At 34.2% G+C, this 22,203-nt stretch overlaps 1 protein-coding gene across 1 annotated transcript in view; it reads left to right on the plus strand.

Moving 5' to 3' along the window:
* Positions 1 to 22,203, plus strand: part of LOC121385842 (DNA polymerase epsilon catalytic subunit A-like) — a 55,526-nt gene that overhangs the window by 11,521 nt on the left and 21,802 nt on the right. Inside the window, exons 15-33 of the mRNA XM_041516634.1 lie at positions 5,613 to 5,825; positions 6,728 to 6,835; positions 7,764 to 7,892; positions 8,824 to 8,926; positions 9,384 to 9,530; positions 10,318 to 10,612; positions 11,282 to 11,374; positions 12,128 to 12,272; positions 13,163 to 13,363; positions 14,341 to 14,493; positions 15,431 to 15,556; positions 16,238 to 16,326; positions 17,202 to 17,304; positions 18,044 to 18,124; positions 18,710 to 18,832; positions 19,438 to 19,656; positions 20,132 to 20,326; positions 21,492 to 21,624; positions 22,060 to 22,156. Of these exons, the coding sequence (XP_041372568.1) occupies positions 5,613 to 5,825; positions 6,728 to 6,835; positions 7,764 to 7,892; positions 8,824 to 8,926; positions 9,384 to 9,530; positions 10,318 to 10,612; positions 11,282 to 11,374; positions 12,128 to 12,272; positions 13,163 to 13,363; positions 14,341 to 14,493; positions 15,431 to 15,556; positions 16,238 to 16,326; positions 17,202 to 17,304; positions 18,044 to 18,124; positions 18,710 to 18,832; positions 19,438 to 19,656; positions 20,132 to 20,326; positions 21,492 to 21,624; positions 22,060 to 22,156 (2,753 nt within the window). The remainder of the gene's footprint in view (positions 1 to 5,612; positions 5,826 to 6,727; positions 6,836 to 7,763; positions 7,893 to 8,823; positions 8,927 to 9,383; positions 9,531 to 10,317; positions 10,613 to 11,281; positions 11,375 to 12,127; positions 12,273 to 13,162; positions 13,364 to 14,340; positions 14,494 to 15,430; positions 15,557 to 16,237; positions 16,327 to 17,201; positions 17,305 to 18,043; positions 18,125 to 18,709; positions 18,833 to 19,437; positions 19,657 to 20,131; positions 20,327 to 21,491; positions 21,625 to 22,059; positions 22,157 to 22,203) is intronic.

Raw genomic sequence — 22,203 nt, forward strand, 5'->3', positions numbered from 1 at the left:
TTGTGTTACAAGAGTAGTTTTTGTGTTACAAGAGTAGTTTTTGTGTTACAAGAGTAGTTTTTGTGTTACAAGAGTAGTTTTTGTGTTACAACAGTAGTTTTTGTGTTACAAGAGTAGTTTTTGTGTTACAAGAGTAGTTTTTGTGTTACAAGAGTAGTTTTTGTGTTACAACAGTAGTTTTTGTGTTACAAGAGTAGTTTTTGTGTTACAAGAGTAGTTTTTGTGTTACAAGAGTAGTTTTTGTGTTACAAGAGTAGTTTTTGTGTTACAAGAGTAGTTTTTGTGTTACAAGAGTAGTTTTTGTGTTACAACAGTAGTTTTTGTGTTACAAGAGTAGTTTTTGTGTTACAAGAGTAGTTTTTGTGTTACAACAGTAGTTTTTGTGTTACAAGAGTAGTTTTTGTGTTACAAGAGTAGTTTTTGTGTTACAACAGTAGTTTTTGTGTTACAAGAGTAGTTTTTGTGTTACAACAGTAGTTTTTGTGTTACAAGAGTAGTTTTTGTGTTACAAGAGTAGTTTTTGTGTTACAACAGTAGTTTTTGTGTTACAAGAGTAGTTTTTGTGTTACAAGAGTAGTTTTTGTGTTACAACAGTAGTTTTTGTGTTACAAGAGTAGTTTTTGTGTTACAACAGTAGTTTTTGTGTTACAGTAGAGTAGTTTTTGTGTTACAACAGTTAGTAGTTTTTGTGTTACAAGAGTAGTTTTTTGTTACAAGAGTAGTTTTTGTGTTACAACAGTAGTTTTTGTGTTACAACAGTAGTTTTTGTGTTACAACAGTAGTTTTTGTGTTACAACAGTAGTTTTTGTGTTACAAGTAGTAGTTTTTGTGTTACAAGAGTAGTTTTTTTTGTGTTTTTGTGTTACAACAGTAGTTTTTGTGTTACAACAGTAGTTTTTGTGTTACAAGTTTTTGTGTTACAACAGTAGTTTTTGTGTTACAAGAGTAGTTTTTGTGTTACAAGAGTAGTTTTTGTGTTACAAGAGTAGTTTTTGTGTTACAAGAGTAGTTTTTGTGTTACAAGAGTAGTTTTTGTGTTACAAGAGTAGTTTTTGTGTTACAAGAGTAGTTTTTGTGTTACAACATTAGTTTTTGTGTTACAACAGTAGTTTTTGTGTTACAACAGTAGTTTTTGTGTTACAACAGTAGTTTTTGTGTTACAACAGTAGTTTTTGTGTTACAACAGTAGTTTTTGTGTTACAAGAGTAGTTTTTGTGTTACAACAGTAGTTTTTGTGTTACAACAGTAGTTTTTGTGTTACAACAGTAGTTTTTGTGTTACAAGAGTAGTTTTTGTGTTACAAGAGTAGTTTTTGTGTTACAACATTAGTTTTTGTGTTACAACAGTAGTTTTTGTGTTACAAGAGTAGTTTTTGTGTTACAACATTAGTTTTTGTGTTACAACAGTAGTTTTTGTGTTACAACAGTAGTTTTTGTGTTACAAGAGTAGTTTTTGTGTTACAACAGTAGTTTTTGTGTTACAACAGTAGTTTTTGTGTTACAAGAGTAGTTTTTGTGTTACAAGAGTAGTTTTTGTGTTACAACATTAGTTTTTGTGTTACAACAGTAGTTTTTGTGTTACAAGAGTAGTTTTTGTGTTACAACATTAGTTTTTGTGTTACAACAGTAGTTTTTGTGTTACAAGAGTAGTTTTTGTGTTACAACAGTAGTTTTTGTGTTACAACAGTAGTTTTTGTGTTACAACAGTAGTTTTTGTGTTACAACAGTAGTTTTTGTGTTACAAGAGTAGTTTTTGTGTTACAAGAGTAGTTTTTGTGTTACAACAGTAGTTTTTGTGTTACAACAGTAGTTTTTGTGTTACAAGAGTAGTTTTTGTGTTACAACAGTAGTTTTTGTGTTACAACTAGTTTTTGTGTTACAAGAGTAGTTTTTGTGTTACAACAGTAGTTTTTGTGTTACAACATTAGTTTTTGTGTTACAAGAGTAGTTTTTGTGTTACAAGAGTAGTTTTTGTGTTACAACAGTAGTTTTTGTGTTACAAGAGTAGTTTTTGTGTTACAACAGTAGTTTTTGTGTTACAACAGTAGTTTTTGTGTTACAACATTAGTTTTTGTGTTACAACAGTAGTTTTTGTGTTACAACAGTAGTTTTTGTGTTACAAGAGTAGTTTTTGTGTTACAACAGTAGTTTTTGTGTTACAACAGTAGTTTTTGTGTTACAACAGTAGTTTTTGTGTTACAAGAGTAGTTTTTGTGTTACAAGAGTAGTTTTTGTGTTACAACAGTAGTTTTTGTGTTACAAGAGTAGTTTTTGTGTTACAAGAGTAGTTTTTGTGTTACAACAGTAGTTTTTGTGTTACAAGAGTAGTTTTTGTGTTACAAGAGTAGTTTTTGTGTTACAAGAGTAGTTTTTGTGTTACAAGAGTAGTTTTTGTGTTACAAGAGTAGTTTTTGTGTTACAAGAGTAGTTTTTGTGTTACAAGAGTAGTTTTTGTGTTACAACATTAGTTTTTGTGTTACAAGAGTAGTTTTTGTGTTACAAGAGTAGTTTTTGTGTTACAAGAGTAGTTTTTGTGTTACAAGAGTAGTTTTTGTGTTACAAGAGTAGTTTTTGTGTTACAAGAGTAGTTTTTGTGTTACAACAGTAGTTTTTGTGTTACAACAGTAGTTTTTGTGTTACAAGAGTAGTTTTTGTGTTACAAGAGTAGTTTTTGTGTTACAAGAGTAGTTTTTGTGTTACAACAGTAGTTTTTGTGTTACAAGAGTAGTTTTTGTGTTACAACAGTAGTTTTTGTGTTACAACATTAGTTTTTGTGTTACAACAGTAGTTTTTGTGTTACAACATTAGTTTTTGTGTTACAACAGTAGTTTTTGTGTTACAACAGTAGTTTTTGTGTTACAACAGTAGTTTTTGTGTTACAAGAGTAGTTTTTGTGTTACAACATTAGTTTTTGTGTTACAACAGTAGTTTTTGTGTTACAAGAGTAGTTTTTGTGTTACAACAGTAGTTTTTGTGTTACAACAGTAGTTTTTGTGTTACAAGAGTAGTTTTTGTGTTACAAGAGTAGTTTTTGTGTTACAACATTAGTTTTTGTGTTACAACAGTAGTTTTTGTGTTACAAGAGTAGTTTTTGTGTTACAACATTAGTTTTTGTGTTACAACAGTAGTTTTTGTGTTACAACAGTAGTTTTTGTGTTACAAGAGTAGTTTTTGTGTTACAACAGTAGTTTTTGTGTTACAACAGTAGTTTTTGTGTTACAAGAGTAGTTTTTGTGTTACAAGAGTAGTTTTTGTGTTACAACAGTAGTTTTTGTGTTACAACAGTAGTTTTTGTGTTACAACAGTAGTTTTTGTGTTACAAGAGTAGTTTTTGTGTTACAACAGTAGTTTTTGTGTTACAACTAGTTTTTGTGTTACAAGAGTAGTTTTTGTGTTACAACAGTAGTTTTTGTGTTACAACATTAGTTTTTGTGTTACAAGAGTAGTTTTTGTGTTACAACAGTAGTTTTTGTGTTACAACATTAGTTTTTGTGTTACAAGAGTAGTTTTTGTGTTACAACAGTAGTTTTTGTGTTACAACATTAGTTTTTGTGTTACAACAGTAGTTTTTGTGTTACAACAGTAGTTTTTGTGTTGCAACAGTAGTTTTTGTGTTACAAGAGTAGTTTTTGTGTTACAACAGTAGTTTTTGTGTTACAACAGTAGTTTTTGTGTTACAAGAGTAGTTTTTGTGTTACAAGAGTAGTTTTTGTGTTACAACAGTAGTTTTTGTGTTACAACAGTAGTTTTTGTGTTACAAGAGTAGTTTTTGTGTTACAAGAGTAGTTTTTGTGTTACAACTAGTTTTTGTGTTACAAGAGTAGTTTTTGTGTTACAACAGTAGTTTTTGTGTTACAAGAGTAGTTTTTGTGTTACAAGAGTAGTTTTTGTGTTACAAGAGTAGTTTTTGTGTTACAACATTAGTTTTTGTGTTACAACAGTAGTTTTTGTGTTACAAGAGTAGTTTTTGTGTTACAAGAGTAGTTTTTGTGTTACAAGAGTAGTTTTTGTGTTACAACAGTAGTTTTTGTGTTACAAGAGTAGTTTTTGTGTTACAAGAGTAGTTTTTGTGTTACAAGAGTAGTTTTTGTGTTACAACAGTAGGTTTTGTGTTACAACATTAGTTTTTGTGTTACAACAGTAGTTTTTGTGTTACAACAGTAGTTTTTGTGTTACAACAGTAGTTTTTGTGTTACAACAGTAGTTTTTGTGTTACAACAGTAGTTTTTGTGTTACAACAGTAGTTTTTGGTGGAATCGTACAATACACTGTGTTTGAGGATTTAGCCAGGCTTCTAGAATTTGTTTTAAATCCACTACCTGTGGGATCAGTGATGTTTAAAATTTACTAGCTACAATTAAAATTCACTAGCCCTACTTTACTTAATACAATTTTACTAAATAATAGTAATAATCAGATATGTCACCTAAAGGGGGAGATAGAGATTAAAAACACTAACATTGGGGGGTTGGGGGGGTTGGCAGGATGTTCATATTTACAAAAAAAGACTTACTGCAACATTTAAAAAAAAAAAATTCACTAGTTGTCGGGTGTGGCAATAGTAGTTATTTACTAGCCCAACATTTAATATCTCTAGCCATGGGAGTGGGGCTACCATAATCTAGAAGCCCTGTCAGGCATGGCAATAGTAGTTATTTACTAGCCCAACATTGAATATCACTAGCCATGGGAGTGGGGCTACCATAATCTAGAAGCCCTGTCAGGCATGGCAATAGTAGTTATTTACTAGCCCAACATTGAATATCACTAGCCATGGGAGTGGGGCTACCATAATCTAGAAGCCCTGTCAGGCATGGCAGTAGTATTTATTTACTAGCCCAACATTGAATATCACTAGCTAAGGGAGTGGGGCTACCGTAATCTAGAAGCCCTGAATCTTTGACAGAACTTAAGAATTTGTTACCTTCGGCAATTTTGAAATTGTTTTTGCCATAGGCTTGGAATTTTGATAAGACAAGTTGCTTGTTTATTTGTCAGGCATTTTTTACAAGAACTTCTTATTTTTTAGTCAGTACTGAATACTGACAATTTGTTACAGTTGGTAGACGTTCACACCTAATGTGACCTTAACAATATATTGTCAAGTAATTTAGTTGAGAACTCAAACCCATGACAAGCTATTTATGCTTTACACTGCATATCAAAGACTAAATATGATTTTATTGTTTTCTCTTTGGCATTGAACTTCGGCAGGGTGATAATAACCAGGGGCACGGCGATAATAACCAGGGGCGGGGTGGCACTAAACAAGGACAGGGTGCAGCACCCTTCCCTTTATTGCTAGCTAGAACACTGGAATTTCTTTATACAACTATTCCGATCTCTGACCTTGGCTTTTCCACCTTAAGGTCCGAACATTCAACAGCCAAATGGCTACAAAATCTTCCGATGTACACCTTCCTAGTTTTGGTCTCGTGAACCCAACTTCCTTTTTTATCCTTCGCTCTACACAGTTCGATAGTGTCTGTGTTTGCTCCAGCTGTTTTCCAAATCGTTCCGTTTTGGACTCAGTATTTCTTGATTTTTGGTGGGGGGTAAAATATAAGAATATGTGAACAAACCCTGCTATTATCTTGTTCTATTCAACTACAGGTTTTGCGTAAAGGCTCCGGAACATTATGTGAGGCTCTGCTCATGGTACAGGCTTACCATGCCAACATTGTGTTCCCCAACAAACAGGAGTCTGCCCTGAACAAACTGACGGAAGACGGACATGTTCTAGATTCAGAGACATACGTTGGCGGCCATGTTGAAGCGTTGGAGTCTGGAGTCTTCAGAGCAGACCTTCCTTGCAGATTCAGGATGGTAGGTTTTTTTCTTTTACACAATTTACAGCTTTCTTCTTTAAATTGTGTCATTTTGGATCCTTCCTATGCTAAAATGTTTCTGTTACTATAAATAAAAAATATTATTGATTTTAAAATTTACAGGAATTAAGAATAAGTGACATATTAGCAACCTAAAACTTTAGCAAAGTGATCATATCAGAAATTTAAAAAAACAACTGAAGATGTAGGATCAGCTTTTGATCAATTTTGACATTATGCAGTTGGTGCAGACCACTTAAATTTAATAGAAAATTGACTATGGTTGTTTGGTTTAATCTATAGCATGTAACTGTTGTATGATCCCTCGCTTCTAATCAAAAAGAGTAGCCCATGAAGTGACGACAGTGGGTTTCCTCTCTCAGTATCTGTGTGGTCCTTAACGCCACATAACCATAAATAAACCGTAAATACAACATTTATTTATTTATTTAATAATTTTTCTGTTGTATGTTCAGTTAATCGCCAACAAAACAATCACCCAAAAGTGTATGGAAACAGTTTGTTGTAAGTCTCTTTAAATTTAGACTCTTGTATAGCCTCGCTTAATTCGCTAACATTTTATTCTCGCCAACTGTTTTATTTATAATATTTTGAAACAGTTATGATGGATGTCAAGTATTTTCTTCTGCTTGTGTCTTGTTTTAACACTAATTGTTTTATGAACTGTATGCAAGACCTCGCCATTGATGTGGAGCTATCACTCTGACTCTTAATCCTTTAGTCAAAAATGGCATCAAATAAAATCTAAACACTTCGCATGGTTATCTAAAAAAAAGTCTGCCACAATATTTCAGGGTAAAAAAATTCTTATTCACAATTGTTTGCTGGTTATGTGCTTGCTTCATTTGTAATATTAATAGTGTTGTTTAATCTCACCAGGTGCCAGAAGCGTTCCAGATGTTGATAGATAACATAGAACGAACAATGAAACACGCTATAGAGGTCGAAGAAAAGATCCCCATGAACACAGTGACAAATTTTGATGAGGTTAGTAAAATATTTAAGTAGATATTCTTCTAGTGGTTTAGTCTATTTCTTGAATAAATCATTCTTAATATTTAGGAGTTATTGGTTTAAACAAAGCTGTCATACATGACTAGAAAAGACCTGTTGGTGAAAACAGGCATTATTATGATATCAAATGGCAATAAAACATGTGTATTACCAATTTAAAGACATGATTGGCTGTTCTTGGGTGATGACCTGGTCGCCACAACCATACCATCCAATAAAATAAGCACTATCAAAATTGATTGCTCTGTGACATACAAGTTAACCTGAAACTGACTGCTCTGTGATGCATTTATAAGTTAACTGCAAAGCACTAACACCGTAAATAAGTTTTAGTTAAATTTATTTTAAACCTGTTTGTTTTTTTAAAGAAATAGCATACAACATTTGTTTCCATTAGATAACATTTATTTTAAAACTATTTTAATAAACTTAAGCAAATCACTTTCACTTGTTAGATATAGTTACTCGTAAGATAACTGGTATCTCGTAAGATACTGGTATCTAACAGCTACTCATGTAGTACCCATGACAGCAGATTGCATGTAATTTTGCGACTCTGGTGACTGCAACAAATTGTAGAATTTCCTACAGTCGAAATAATAAATAGTTTGTTAGTGCAGAGCCCATTCACAATATACAACTTTGACGTATATACTCAAGACATTAGCAACATGTTCAGACATTAACTACATGCTATTTGTATGGGCAAGATTTTATTTGAGACCTGAGTCTTAAGTTTTATAAACACCTAAAGAGACCTAAACTTTATAAACATAGAGAGCTATGTTTCTCTGTTGCCATGTAAATCAATCATACTTTTTAAATAAAAGTGAGATCTAGATTATTCTAGATTGGTATCTTATACTTTAATTATTAAATGTGCATTTCATTTTGGTTCCAGATTGTGTCTGACATTTCTGAACGGTTATCTATGTTACGAGACTGTCCGAACCGACTTGAAAACCCGATAATTTATCATCTCGACGTGGCCGCCATGTACCCCAACATTATCCTTACTAACAGGCTACAGGTAATTAAACATCATCGCACTTCAAAAATCAATTTTTATCATTGCATTTGAGAAAGAAATTGAGATTCTAAATTAGAAATAGAACTACAGTGAAACCCCTCTAAACCGGACACCTGGTTAAGTTATGTACTAATTTTTAAAAAAGGACCATGAAAAATGTCCGGTTTTGAGGGAAATCCGGTTACCAGCGGGTCCAGTTTTGAGAGGTTTCACTAGTTGTACACCAACAGGCTACTGGTAATTAACCATCATAATACTTCAAAAATCAAATTTGTTTTCTTTCCTAGTGTTTGAAAAACAAATTGAAATTCTAAATTAGAGATAAAACTGTTTATATATGACTTGATTCCCATGAATTGTTTACTTTTAAAAAAATATCCTCTTTTTTTTCTCGAAAATATATGATAATTATGTTATTCAGAAATTTCAACAATAGGGTTTTATTAGTACCCAGCCGGTCCAATCGCAGGATACTATAGGTGGGTTTTTTTTCTCTGTCTGACTGTCTCTCTGTCTGTTCCACATACAGTTTTGCAGACTTTTGACAGTGCCTCACGATATTATGTTCAAACTTTATGATAACTTTATCATGTAGTGTCAGACCGAGTTTGACTTTTCATGACAATTTTTTACAGTTATGTCCCTTGAACTTAGAAAATGGAACATTTATTTTTCTGACTTTTTTTCTTCCAGTGCTTAGAGATGTTTAGATGAAATATTTTTTATAGCTTTATCCTGTACTGTTACAGATCAAGTGTGACTTTCATGGCAGTTTACCCTTCTTTTTTTGTTTACAGAGTTATGGTCCTTATACTTTGGAGATATAAAAAATTGGTTGATCCTGGTATGGAACATGTATTGCTTTAGCAGTAATCTCACAATTGTTAATTTATTTTTGCCATTGTTTATTGTGTTATCTGAATGTTTTCAGCCTCCTGCCATTGTTGGTGAAGCAACGTGTGCGGCATGCGACTTCAACAAACCAGGAGCTCAGTGTCAGCGTAATATGCCGTGGATGTGGAGGGGAGAATTCAGTAAGTCTTATTGGTCTCAGTTTCTTACTATTGTTATATACTTCAACCTGACATGTTTGTTTGTTTTTATTTTTCTTGTTGTACTAAGGTTATATGTCAGGCTAATATATGAAAAGAAAAAAGAGGGAAACTTAAAACAATGTAACATACCAATCATCATATGACTAGAAATAGTCACTGTCGACACAACTGAAGATTATATCGATTGGATTGGATGTGCAGACTAGTCCATAAGATCGGAGAATGAATTAAAAGTAGAGGTTACAGTATTACTGAAAAGTCTACAATATAAAATTTAGCAATTTCTGTTCTATAATTATGACACCTTAAATTTCAAGCTTTTTTTTTTCTTTTTCTGCAGCACATCTTTGTCAAAATACTCTAAAAATAGGACCATAGGTAAATATATAAACTCAGTGAATTAATATTTCTACCACCCTGTACTTGATAATTTCAGTGCCTGCAACAAGAAGTGAGTTTCATCGGATTCAGCAGCAGCTAGAAAATGAGAAGTTTCCTTCGTTTTTCCCCGGACAAGAATCGAGAGCATTTCATCAACTGCCAAGAGAAGAACAAGCCAATATTGAGAAGAAAAGATTAGCTGGTATGATGGTCGATTGTTATTATTATCTTTACTTTATACATTCGGGTGGACGTAGCCCAGTGGTAAAGTACCCACTTGATGCGCGGTCAGTCTGGGATTGATCCCCTTCGGTGGGCCCATTGGGCTATTTCTCACTCCAGCCAGTGCATCACGACTGGTATATCAAAGGCTGTGGTATGTGCTGTCCTGTCTTTGAGATGGTGCATATAAAAGATCCCTTGCTACTAATGGAAAAATGTAGCGGGTTTCCTCTCTAAGACTATATGTCGAAATTACCAAATGTTTGACATCGAATATCTGATGATTAATAAATCAGTGTGCTCTAGTGGTGTCGTTAAACAAAACAAACTTCTTTTTTTTTAACTTTATGGAACATTTAGATTGGGAATGGTGGCTTTACACTGCGCTTTTTCCACAAATGTATGACTGCTTTGTCCATAGCCACTTCTATGTCTCCATCACTGTTAAATTTATGGAATTCATGTTTGTAATGCTTAAAGATTTACTTTACTAAGTTGTCAGCTTTTTAAAGATCCTTTCAGATTTATTTTAAAATCCTTGCACTTTGTTATATTTAGATATGTCAAACCAGAAATACTTGTCAATAAGAATTTTTTTTTCATAATGTTCGAACCAGTCACTAGTATGTGGTGGGTGTGTGTTGGGGGGGGGGGGGGGGGGGATCTACATGTTGAAAGGCCAGGTTAAGAATTAACAAAAAGAAATAAAAATTATCAAATGTTTTTAAATTTTAGCTTCTAATCAAATCATTACATATTATTTTCAGACTACTGTCGCAAAGCTTACAAGAAAACGAAAGAGAAAAGAATGGAAGAACGAACAGCGACGGTTTGCCAGCGTGAGAATTCTTTTTATGTGGACACCGTGAGGGCATTCCGAGACCGGCGGTATGAGTTCAAGGGCCTGACGAAGGTGTGGAACAAGAAACTGGCCGAGGCGAAGGCGTCTAGAGATGCGGGCGAGATCAAACGAGCGAACGGGATGGTTGTCTTGTATGACTCGCTGCAGCTCGCACACAAGTGTATTCTCAACTCGTTCTATGGATATGTCATGAGGAAAGGGTTCGTATTTTTAAGAAATTTTTTTCCCTTGGTTGTATTGAAAATAGGAAAAAGAAAAAAAGTTGTAATTGTGAACTTTGATGTTGCTTTTGTCTCGGAGGATAGTAAAAAAAAATTTTTTGGGTAAACATAAAAGTTTAAATTGCTGAAGTTTTTAATTTGATTTGTATTCTTGAGCCGTATTCATTGCTATTACTTAGGGGCCATCCATAATTTTCACGAGCGTACAAACCATACACTTTTGACCCCCCTAAAAGTGTACATCCCCAAATGAAAAATGTTGATCGACATTTTTCATTTTCAAAAAAAGTGTACGCTGGCCCTGTAACCCCCTCCCCCAGCGTACAGTTTGTACGCTCATGAAAACGTTGAAAATTATGGACGGCCCCTTAATATTATTGAGCTTTTTTTTTTTTTTTCTATTGAATTTCAGGGTTTTTCTGCTTAAAACAAATTTACCAAGCACTGTATTTGATCTACAATGTTGAAAAACTACCTTTATTTATTTATAGTACCGAGTTTTAACCCTTTTTTTTCAAGATCTTTTTAGCATTTATTTTTAAATGAGTAGTACAGTGTTTGATATTTGTTAAACCAAGCTGGCATCTCACTAAATGTTAAAACATAGTTTAAAATTTTAATGTGATGTGCACTTCATTTATTTTGTAGAGCTCGCTGGTACAGTATGGAGATGGCCGGCATTGTGTGTTACACCGGTGCTAACATTATCAAGAAAGCCAGGGAGATTGTCGAACAAATAGGGTATGTTTGTGTGTATAACAAAAGAAAAGAAAGACATTTTTTATTTATCCCTGTCGGTGGGCCCGTTGGACTATTTCTCGTTCCAGCCAGTGCACCATGACTGGTATATCAAAGGCCATGGTATGTGTTATCCTGTCTGTGGGATGGTGCATACAAAAGATCCCTTGCTGCTAATCAAAAAGAGTAGCCCATGAAGTGGCGACAGCGGGTTTCCTTTCTCAATATCTGTGTGGTCCTTAACCATTTGTCTGACGCCATATAACCGTAAATAAAATGTGTTGAGTGCGTCGTTAAATAAAACATTTCTTTCTTTGACCAGGGCCCGTGCCTATAAAATGTTTAAGAGTCCAAACTCAATCTTTAATGACGTCATACACATACAATTTGTGTGGCGTTGCCATGACGTTCACGTCTCAGACTAGACTCTAAAAGTTTTATAAGCACCAGGCCAGAAATAGTTTTAAATTAAATAGAGATAATTGTGAATTTACTTTTTCGTTTTTCTTGGAATGTTTAGTTGCAAAGGTGGTTTTCAGTTAATATATTTTTGCTTGACAACAATAAAGCACCATTGCGATAATTTTGAAGGCTTCATGGCTAACTGTAACATCTAATTTTATAATAAATTGTCTAGTGTAAATATTTGATTAAAGTTATAAACTTGTTTAATTAATTTTTTTGTCAAAAATTAATCGTAGTATTCCAAATGGTAATATTATTTTTGTTGAACTGCTGTTGTTTTTTCTCTTGAAGGCGGCCTTTAGAGTTGGATACTGATGGTATCTGGTGTGTTCTGCCAGCAACATTCCCGGAGAACTACGTAATCAAAACAACCAACTCAAAGAAGCCCAAAGTGACAATATCCTATCCTGGTTCAATGCTCAACGTCATGGTCAAGGTATATAACTCTTAATTCCTTATTCAGTATAAACTGAATAAGAAATTTTATTTGTTGATTATACCTTTAATTATATGCACATATTTTTTACAACTGACTCATTTCGTATTTCAAAACAGTTTCTAAATCCAACAAACATGTATATCATGTATAAAAGGTGATATTTACAAAAAACAACAAATGTTTATTTTAACCAGGTCTACCCTCACCGTACACTGTTTTTTGGTTTTGCTGATGTTTACAATGAATAAATGAGTTTTTCTATTAAATGTTGGTAAGATGATTGATTGGATTTTACTGGGGAACAAGAAGTGTGTTTGGACGAGTAGTAGCCCAGCGGTAAAGCATTCACCTGATGAGTGGCCTGTCTGAGATCGATCTCCGTTGGCGAGCCCATTGGGCTATTTCTCGTTTTAGCCAGAGCTCCACAGCTGGTGTAACAAAGACTGGTATGTACTATCCAGTCTGGGATTGTGCATATAAAAAATCCCTTGCTGGTAATCGAAAAGATTAGCCCATTATTAAGCGACATCAGGTTTCCTCTCTTATTATCTGTGTGGTCTCTAACCAACGCATATAAACGTTATAAAATTGTGTTACGTATCCAATCTGTGGGATAATGCATATAGAAAAAATCCCTTGCTACTAATCTAAAAGGTTAGCCCTTGATGTAGCAGAATCGGGTTTCCTCTCTTACTATCTGTGTGATCTCTAACCCTCAAGTCTCAATGGATATAACAATGCCATAATAAAAAAGTGTTGAGTTCATCGTTAAACAGTCCTCCCTTCTTCCTTCAATGTGGATGTGCTTTGAAAGATTTGTCTGTATAGTTACTACACGAGTCGTGTTGCATGTGTTAGTGAAACCAATTTTTATGTATTGTGTATAGGATCACTTCACGAACCACCAGTATCAGGAGCTTGCGGACACGTCGCGTCTCGAGTACACCCTCCGCAGCGAAAACTCCATTTTCTTTGAGGTGGACGGTCCGTATCTCGCCATGATTCTTCCCGCATCCAAGGAGGAAGGGAAGAAACTGAAGAAGAGATACGCCGTCTTCAACTTCGATGGTTCTCTTGCTGAATTAAAGGTTTACAGTTTTGTCTGTTAAAGTTTCAGTATGTTTGTTTTTCTTGTTCAAACCTATTGAGTTTAAATAAATTATAAGCAGTATGTATACAGGAAGGTATTTTATGCAAATAAGATTTTGTCTTCACCTAACCTACCTAGTACCAATTATTATCATTACTAAAAGGAACCTGTGCTTAGTATGGGAACGTTTAGATGAGGTGGATGGCTTTTCCCCCACCTAAAATATAACCACTGTGTAGCTAGCCAGCCCTCATTACCGAGGCCTTGTATGTAGCCATTTCTATGTTATGGTGGCTTCCTTTACTGTTCAATTTATGGAGTTAATCTTTGTATAAAATATTTAGCACAATACGGTGATTGAATTGACCTGATAGCAAAAAGATCCTTGCAACGTGCAACATAGGTAAAGAAGAGAAGCGGTCAGAACTATCGGTGACCATTAAAACAGCCTTGCGTGTTATATTATAGGTGTAGACATAAGACGTAGCAAAGTATTCAGACTTTAACGTTGTGCTATTTCTAAAGGCCAGGGCCCAATTCCACAAAACATCGTAAGCTTAGTTTTGCATGTAAATGTAAATCTATGACTAAACCACAATTCTTATTACTATTATAGTTCAACAAAATATAGTTAGAAGAACACGTATTTCATTTTATTTTGCCTTTAGAATACTTCAGTAATTTTCTGCGTGAAATAGATGCCAAACATAAATTTACTATGTTTAGTGAAATAGGCTTCAGATTAGTTAACTCTTGAGCCCAATATTTGTTTGTTTTGCTGCATTTGACCATCATTAGTCTCTTGCCACCTGTAATTAAACATAAAGGACATAAAGTTGTATACTTATTCGTATGTCCAGCTGCATAAAAGCAAGATCTTCGGTGTCCAGTGTACACATTGTACTGATTGTTATGGCAAATAGTAAAGTACATTTTTGTTTTAAGTTAATATTATTTCTGTGATCATTATACCAGGGTTTTGAAGTGAAGAGACGAGGTGAGCTACAGCTGATAAAGATTTTCCAGTCTTCAGTGTTTGAGGCGTTCCTCAAAGGGAAGACGCTGGATGAGTGCTATGGAGCAGTTTCTAAGATTGCTGACTATTGGCTGGATGTCTTGTACAGCAAGGTCAGTTAATAATGTGATAGTCAGTTAATAAACAGATAGTCGGTTAATAAAGAGATGGTCAGTTAATAAACAGATAGTCATTGTAATGGTTGGACGAGTGCTATGAAGCAGTTTCTAAGATTGCTGACTATTGGCTGGATGTCTTGTACAGCAAGGTCAGTTAATAATGTGATAGTCAGTTAATAAAGAGATAGTCATTGTAATGGTTGGACGAGTGCTATTAAGCAGTTTCTAAGATTGCTGACTATTGGCTGGATGTCTTGTACAGCAAGGTCAGTTAATAATGTGATAGTTAATAAAAAGATAGTTCATAAAGTGATAGTTAATAAAGTTAAAGTCATTGTAATAGTTGGAAGAGTGCTATGGAGCAGTTTCTAAGATTGCTGACTATTGGCTGGATGTCTTGTACAGCAAGGTCAGTTAATAACGTGATAGTCAGTTAATAAAAAGATAGTCAGTTAATAAAGATATAGTCATTGTAATAGTTGGAAGAGTGCTATGGAGCACTTTCTAAGATTGCAGATTTGTACAGTAACACACTATTAAAAATTATTTTAAAAAAATTTAAATTTTAAAATAAATATATAAAAAGATTTTACAAAAACTAGCAATAGTCAACGTGTTTAAAAGTAGGTGTCATTCTCTGGCAACAACTGCTTTCACTATTTCCACTTACTGTTCATATTTGCAATTATACACCTCACTGCATTCATTAGGTGCATAGCTTCTACTTTCAAAGATAATGAAGAAGCTGAATAATCAATAATTGTTACGAGATCAGGTAATCTTGGAACAGTCAAATTAAAATACCTTTTTTATGCATATAATTAATTACTAATTTGTTGGTGAAAACTTGTAATCGACCTCTGATTTCACTGGCAGAATCTTTTGTTGATTTTATCATTTTTTGGTTTTTGACGATTATTCTGTATTTCAGGCTGCCAACATGCCCGATTCAGAACTGTTTGAGCTGATTTCGGAAAACCGGAGCATGTCGCGGAAACTGGAGGACTACGGAGAACAGAAATCCACGTCCATTAGTACTGCCAAACGGCTGGGTGAGGTAAGTAACATTTTATCCATGCTTAAACCTTTCATTAACTTTAGTGCAATAAATTTAGGTTTTTCTGTTATGAACATGATACAACTTTGTTCGAGTCCCTATAATAAGTTTGTATGTTTCTGCTATTAGTTCCCTACTGGTCCAACCAGAGGGCACTATAGGTTTCATCTCCATCCTTCTGTCCATCTGTCTGTCCGTCCGTCCGTGCCACATAGTTTTCCGGATGTTTTGTATATAGCTTTATCATGTACTGTTACAGATCATGTTTAACTTTCATGGTGATTTACCCATTTTTGATGGAGTTATGGCCCTTGAACATAGAAGATATGAAAAATTAGTTTTCCGGACTTTTTTCAGAAGACCTTGATATATTGAGCTGAAATTTTGTGTATAGCTTTATCATATACTGTTACAGATCATGTTTGACTTGCATGTCAATTTACCCAGTTTTGACGGAGTTATGGCCCTTGAACTTAGGAGATACAAAAAATTGTTGGGTCCTGGTAGGGGACACATATTGCTTTAGCAGTACTCTCATAATGCTTGTTAATAGTTCTCATTGTGTTATATTCTTCAATATTGAATAAATTTGTATGTTTTGGTTACAAACATTATGCAACTTGTTTTAAGGTATGTTTCGATTATATTAACAGTTCTTAAGCTGACCATTTTACATTTCAGTTTCTTGGTGACCAAATGGTGAAGGATGCTGGTTTAGCTTGCCGATTCATTATTGCCAGGAAACCGGATGGCGCTCCCGTCACAGAAAGGTAATCTTAAGGCACCACACCCTTCCCTATATTGTTGCTTTGTGTAGCAGCTTAATATAGGTCTTCATTAAAAAATTTAAAATGATGAAATGCCTTGTCAGTATTATCTTTGATGATTATGGGTAGTTTGACCTATAAATAACCCATTTGTTTTAAGTTACTTGTTATTAGGCCCCTACCAGTTCAACTGGCTTTGGCTTAAAGAGTTTTTTGCTGCACCCTATATGTTTGGAGAATATGTTAACTGATTTATGGGATATGTATAAATAAATTTAGTGGAATCACATAACTAACAGTTAGTAGTCCCCTGCCGATCCAATTTGATGGGACTATAGATCTGATCTCCGCCCTTCTGTCTGTCTGTCCGTCCATCTGTCCCACATATAGTTTTCTGGATTTTTTTTACAATGCTGATAATTTGTGTATAGCGTTACCATGTACTGTTTCAGATCAAGTTTGACTTTCCGGTTGATTTACCCATTTGTGACAGAGTTATGGCCCTTGAACTTAGGTGATATAAAAAAAACCCCAACAATTCTGGACTCTTCTTTTTTTTTTTTTGCAATGCCTCAAGATACTCAGCTGTTATTTTGTGTATAGCTTTTCAATATTAAGTTTGACTTTCAAGGTGATTTACGAATTATTTTTTTTACAGAACTTAGGGGATTTGAAAATTTGAAGGGCCCATTAGGAGACATGTACTGCTTTAGCAGAATGCTTGTTAAATGATGACCACATTTGTCTGTACATGAAATAACTAAACATAGTAGAGAAATACACCAGACTGATGCAGAACAGTTTCATGATCATATACTTGAGAGCTGACTTTTTGTAATTGGAATATTTTTAGAAATGCACAACTCTTTTACTTGTAGAGCCATTCCACTGGCAATATTCCAAGCTGAGCCGAGTATCAAAAAACATTATTTACGCAAGTGGCTGAAACAGTCATCCATGTCGGAATTTGACATCAGAGAAGTGAGTATTCCTATCAGTTGAAAGTTGTCTCTTTACTGTTCATTTAAGTTGAACCACCTTATATAGCATGATGGTGCATTGCATGCCGTTAATTTAATTATATTGTGGACAGGATGGCTCATCGCTATTAGTTTGACATTTCAAAAAAGTTCAGTAAGGGTCATCAGCAGACTGAATCTGAGTCGTGGCTCAATACTCAAAATGATCCTTAATATTTTCACTTTTTTTAATTCCATCTCATTTCATCCCGATTGAGCACCTCCATATCCCAGTCCTTGTCTCTCCAGTTACAAATGCTTGTCTCTTGTGGCTATCCATGCCACACAGCTGCCATTTCACATGAACTTTGATTCTAGGGTAACATTTAATGTCAACTGAATGGCATTGCTTTGAGATTAGGAATTGACTCCATTTGTTCAACATTTTTGTTAACTTAGTGGCTAAGAGAATATTTCAAAACATTTTTAAATGCATGCATGTGGTGATGGAAGAATTCTGTTGAACATTAATTTGTAACTACAAAACTAAGTGGTGGGAAACAATTGCTTCATTTTAAGGAAATATAAAATTTAGTTATCACTAACCCATGGTCATCGTCATTAATAATGTAAGAACAATAGGCCCTGGACATTTGTAAACTTTTATCAGAATAGACTGGGTTTTTTCTGAATATTATTTGTTAATTATTTACTCTGATTTACTAAATTCTGAACCTCAAATTTGGATGTTTTTCCCCCAGATTCTGGACTGGCGTTACTACATAGAACGTCTTGGTGGAACCATACAGAAAATTGTCACCATACCAGCTGCCCTGCAAAACGTACGCCATTTGTTTGTTCATGCACAACATGTTTTGTTTCTTCAAAAATTTTATTAATAAATCTTAGGATTCAGTGGTTACAAGAACTTTAAGAAAACTATTTTTTACAAATATTTTAAAATTATATTAAAGAAATAATGACAATGTTTTCTAGTATGGCACTAAACTGTACAAAATATTTGACATTTGGTGATCAGTTGAAAATTGAGTAGCAACTACCAGTTAATGTTTTTGAATTTTGCAGTAATCTATGAAATTTGAGTAGTGAATCATGACGCAATATTGAACAAAATGTTCTCTGACTTCGTATTCTTGGATTCTAATTGGGGAAAGAAAAAAAAAACTGAACGCCATTGAAAATGCACCAGTCATATTTGCAGTTGTAAAAATTATATGAGAAGACAAAAAGAATCAATTTTAATTTTGTATAACTGGGTGTATTCTGGTAGGCAAAATTGTATACAAGGCTTAGGGTTATTGTGTTTTAGCAACCTCGCACATGTGATAGCAATACTAATTGAAAATTGATTGGTACATTTTCAATGGAGTTCAGAATATATGACTTTAATCTTGACATTTTATTAGATCGCAAATCCTGTTCCGAGAATTCCGCATCCTGATTGGCTACACAAGAAACTTCTCGAGAGAAACGATGTCTTCAAACAAAAGAAAATCAGTGAAATATTTGCTCCAGTTGCAAGACCTGTGGTAAATAGAACCAATGTCAAGTGTGTTAATACTAAATAAATATTGTTACTGTGTGTATGTTACCTGTCAAAACCAACATCTGCTGCACCTTTTAAAAAAATTCTGATGTTTTAATGTGACAGGAATCTTAATTTTTTTTTTTAATGTTTCATTTTACATGTCCATTTAATAGTTAACAAGTTTTCATCATTTAATTTTAAATATAATTTTTTTTAAATGGAAATAAATCTTAAAAATAGGTTTCAATACTTAACAAATCATACAAGTTTAAAAAAAAAAAATCCAATATACCAGCTTTAAAATGATTTACAATATTTAAGCTTTGCCATTTTCGTCATATAAGCTTGAAAAAAATTCATCATCTCATCCCGGGATGCGATTTTTCAGCTTTTTGCATTAAAAAATATGCACAAAATAGATTTGATTTTATCTAAAATGCTTTAAAAATTACCTTTATTTAGGTAATGAAAAGAGATTTCAGCTTTTTAAAGATTGTTTCAGCTTTTATTTTAAAATCGTTATCACATCCCTGCTCATCAAACAAGCTTTAAAAAAGAATAATCTTACAAATTAAAAAAAAAAAAAATCCTAACTTTTTATCCCAGGTAGATGAAGATTCCCAGGAGATCCCGAGTTCACAACCAACAGTGACTGACATCGAAGACATTGGGTCTCAGAACACGCAGAGTTCGGTCGGAGCGGTGTCACACAAACGGAAACGGGACGTGTCGGGCGCTGACGGGAATGAAACGTCACAGAACACCGAGTCTTCTCAAAACTGGAGAGAGCAGCTTGGACCACCGCCACCGATGGGAACCACTAAAGTTTGTGTTTTTTAAAAGTTTGTAGTGGGTCTGGGTTTTTTTTTTTTAATCCCACTGTTCCCTTTTTTTTCTCATCTTTGAATTCCATCTTATTTCTTGTTGATCTGGTAGCTCCTCTTAAGTCTCATTGGGATTTTTTCCCATTCCAACCAGTATCCTACAACTGTTATTTCATTGGCAGTGGTATGTGCTGTCCTGTGCAAAAGTGCATAAAAAAGATCCTTTGCTGCTATAGAAAAATTACGAACATCCACTAGCCGATGATTAATAAAACAATATATTAAAGTTAAAACAAAATAAACTTTAACTTTTTAATTCAATCATGTTCAGGGCTATAATTCCTTGCTGATTATTTTGAGAAGTGTGATTTGTACCTCAACATTTTAAGGAGCATTTTTCACTCTTAGTATTTTCAAAACTTGTCTATTGTTGGCTATTTATTTTATCAAGAAGTCCAAACTGTGGTTTATTTCAGGAAGAAAGGAAGGTCTGGGTTGAGTATCACAAGAAGAAATGGCAGCTGCAGGCGAAGGAGAAACAGGAACGCAAGAGAAGACGGACAGATTTTGACGTGTCTACCATTGGACAGATGGCGCCGACACGGGGGCTGGGCGGATTTCTGAGACGCAAGGCTCGCAGTATGATGGACATGCCTTGGCAGATTGTTCAGGTGAGCATCACTGCAATCAGGGTTCAAATTTTTCCACGGCATGTGCTGTGGTGGTCCTCTTTACTTGCCTATATCTCAAGAAAAATGCTGTGATACCCTACCTATAGTCTGTCCCACAGGCAACGACTTTTTTGATACTATGGAATTTACTACAAGTTATTTATTTCTGAGCCGATCGATTTGTAAATTACACACACAAATAGTATTTATTTGTTATTTCCACAACACTTACTTTTCTTCTTACATCATACTAAACTGAAATTATTAATAAAACACTTTTGTAGAAGGATAGGATGGACTAGTTTGCCAGCATGCCATTCCTATACATCCCATGTAAAATACACTTCTTTCGCACATCATTCGTTATTTTTGATAACACATACTTGTTGACACATGTACGTGTGTTAACAATTTCAAGACATACGACTGGCTGCTCCTAGGTGATGACCAGGTCACCAATGCCATACATTCAATGAAAAAACAGCACAATCGAAATTGATTACACTGTGACGTATAGTTAACCTGACAATCATTTGTCTGTGGCACATAAGTGAAAGGGCTGCAAATAAAGTGTTAAAAAAAGATGTTAAAATTTGCTTTAAATCTGATTTTTGAGGATATGTAAGAAATAGAATAATACATTTGTGTCCGTTAGATACCCATTATCTTACAACTCGCAGTTTAAAAACGTATAAAAATTGCTTTGGCTCGTTAGATACATTTTAAAACAACTTGTTGTAAGATAATGGTATCTAAGGGCCACTAATGTATTATTGTCTATATCTCCCTTATTGCATCCAAGTACACTTTGTATTCAGCAGGATTACACTGGCAGCAAGTTTTACTCGCACTGAACAAGTTTTGAAATCACCAAATATTATAAAATACTGATGGAAAGAAATAAGGGCAGTTGAGACCAAATTTAATTCATTATTATAGTAGTGATGTCTGTATAATATACAGAGATGTAATGTGGGATTGAATGTCAGTATTGTGACTGCTAACAACACTCTGAACTTTCTGATACTGTGGATGAGGTTTCTAGTAGTAGTCAATATTTGCTGTTACTGTTTGTATATCTCCCAATTTTTTTCCATCAGTATTTTATATGTCTTAAATGTGCGGATTTTTTTTTTTTTTTTTAAACATGTTAATTTCATTGCAGCTGATGCCATCAGGTCATGGAGGTCAGTTCAAGCTGTGGGCTCTGATTGGTTCAGATCTGCATGCCATGAAGCTGATCGTTCCTCGCATATTTTATGTAAATCAGAAGAACCCCAAGGAAGGAGAAGGCGCAAGTAAGTGAGATCTACGTTACAATCAGGTTTTCATTCATCATCCATCCATCCATCCATCCATCCATCCACCCATCCATCCACCCACCCACCCATCCAATCGATCAATCGATCAATCAATCATTCAATATTTCAATCTTTCATTCATTCATTCATTCATTCATTCATTCATTCATTTGTTAACATGCACCTTTTTAATTCGAACAGAACCTGAAAAAACCCAGACATTCAAAGTGAATCTGATTTATAATTCATTCAACGTTCAGGACTGCTATTATTATGACCCTCTATTTCATTAATTAATTTGATCAACTGTAATCTCACTCCAACTCCCTGCAGCCATCCATCTATATTTTTTGATACTTGACAGAATAATTAGAAAGTTAATTAAAATGAAGATATGTTTATCAATTACTATAAACAAATTTTTTTTTTCAGTGTGGCGTAAAGTCCAGAAAACTCTGCCAAGATCACACAGTGTGTTTAACTTGTATGAATACTCGGTGCCAGAAGATGTATACGAAGATCACATCAAGTAAGTTGAAATTTTTTATATATTATAATATAAGTCTTAGTCTCTTT

This window comes from Gigantopelta aegis, chromosome 2 (genome assembly GCF_016097555.1).
Source record: "Gigantopelta aegis isolate Gae_Host chromosome 2, Gae_host_genome, whole genome shotgun sequence".
NCBI classification, from domain to species: domain Eukaryota; kingdom Metazoa; phylum Mollusca; class Gastropoda; order Neomphalida; family Peltospiridae; genus Gigantopelta; species Gigantopelta aegis.